At 36.4% G+C, this 1,928-nt stretch overlaps 1 protein-coding gene across 1 annotated transcript; it reads right to left on the bottom strand.

Moving 5' to 3' along the window:
- Positions 1 to 653: 653 nt before the first annotated feature.
- Positions 654 to 1,602, bottom strand: LOC114610673 (olfactory receptor 6K3-like). Its single transcript, XM_028755283.1, has one exon. It carries the CDS (start codon positions 1,600 to 1,602, stop codon positions 655 to 657), a length of 948 nt encoding a protein of 315 aa, XP_028611116.1. The 3' UTR covers position 654.
- Positions 1,603 to 1,928: the final 326 nt, after the last annotated feature.

The following is a 1,928-nucleotide window of genomic DNA, read 5'->3' as shown; positions in this document are numbered from 1 at the left end:
GAGCCATTGACAGTCCCAATATTTTAAAATATGAACTATTACTGTTAATATTTATGATAATGATATTTAGTCACAAGGCAGTACACTAAAACTATAATCTTTAAGAGCTCCAGGATTGCTATAGAATCCTGAAAACAAAATGAAGTTCCACAAAAATGATGATAATAGCAAACACTCAACCTGGTCACTATGTACAATAAAAGCATGGCATTTTATCATTGCCCAACTATAGAGAGTATAGCAAAGGCCTCCAGACAAACATCAGGGAATTATGCTCCTTTCTGAAGCCAAAATCATCTTAGTTATGTGGATTTTGCTAACATTTCATAAATGACTATATAAGATACAAAGGAATTTTCTTTGCCAATTGTAAATGTTACCATTACTTAGATTATGATCCTTTAGAAGGGTGGTACTGCACTGTTTGTGATTTTGAAATAAAAATATTCTGTTGATAATCTGAGTAGTACAAGAAAGAATATGGATTCCTCTTTCAAAACAAAAAAATATGCTTATTATGATAAAAATTGAAAAGCAATAAAACCAAGAACATGCAAAATAAACCTTATGTAGTAATCCTTGAAAATGGATTCTTCACTTTTTAAACATACTCAGAGGGTGAGATATCTATTAACAGGCATGGATAAACTCACATCAGTTCCCAGAGACAGTGAATATCTTTTGGGAACAGAACATTTTCTTAATGGCGTCTTTCATATCTTTGTTCCTCAGGCTATAGATTATAGGATTGAAAAATGGGGCAAGGACGGCAAACATTAGTGCAATGATCTTCTCTAGTAGTGGTTGGAAGGTGAGAGAGAAGCGCAGGTACATAAGAGACACACTGCCAAAAAACAGCACAAAAATGGTGATGTGGGCTGTGCATGTGGAGAATGCCTTCTGACGGCTCTCACCAGATGGAATCTTCAGGACCACAGTGATGACTCTTAAATACGAAAGGGTAATGATAGAAACACAGCTCAGGATGGAGATAGCATGGATGACATCTTCAACTAAAATCATAGATGTGTCTGTACATACCAAGAGGAGCACAGGTTCTAAGTCACAGAAGAGTTGGTGAATCTGATTGGGGCCACAGAAGGGCAGAGTAGACATCCACACAATCTCTGGGAGGAGCATGAGGAAGCCAAGGGTAAAAGAACCTGTGGAAAGCTGTGTGCACAGCTTTGGAGTTATAATGATTGCATAGCGGAGTGGGTTACAGATGGCAACATACCTGTCAATGGCCATCACTGTGAGGACCAAGCTTTCTGTGACTCCAAAGGAATGGAAAAAATACATCTGCAATAGGCAGCCAATGAAAGAGATGGTTTTCTCTTTGCTGACCAAGTTGTAGAGCATTTGAGGAATGGTCACTGTGGTGTAGCAAATCTCCAGGAAGGAGAAGATGCTGATGAAACTGTACATAGGATTGTGCAGACGGATAACCAGCTGCACAGCCAAGACAATCATGGAGTTCCCAATGACAATGAACAGGTAGACACAGAGCAGAAGGATGAAAAGCAAAAGGCCACCATCCTCAAACTGAGGGAAATCAGAAAAGTAAAATTCTGTTACTTTCGTCTGATTCTTCTTATCCATAGTCTCAGAAGTTTATCAGATGGCTGAAGGAATAAGCAAAGCAGAACTCAAGTAATAGGACAAAGGAAAAAAATTAACTATCTAAAGGCCAAAATATTAAACCAATTAAATAACATACATGATGGGTTGTTTGGAAAAATATTAAGTAGTCTTCTCATATTTGCAAAAATTTTACTAAAGATATTTATAAGTCAGTTATTCTCTTTTATTAATAACCTGTGATTTAGAAATATAAATTTTCATTACACTATTGAATGACATTTTGCAACTTTTATTAAAGGGTAATAATTTAGAAACTGTCTTCCACTACATAATATAAAGAAAGT

This window comes from Grammomys surdaster, unplaced genomic scaffold (genome assembly GCF_004785775.1).
Source record: "Grammomys surdaster isolate TR1022 unplaced genomic scaffold, NIH_TR_1.0 126051, whole genome shotgun sequence".
Taxonomy (NCBI): Eukaryota; Metazoa; Chordata; class Mammalia; order Rodentia; family Muridae; genus Grammomys; species Grammomys surdaster.
The sequence above is the reverse complement of the archived record's forward strand: the minus strand, read 5'-3'. Positions and strand labels throughout refer to the sequence as shown.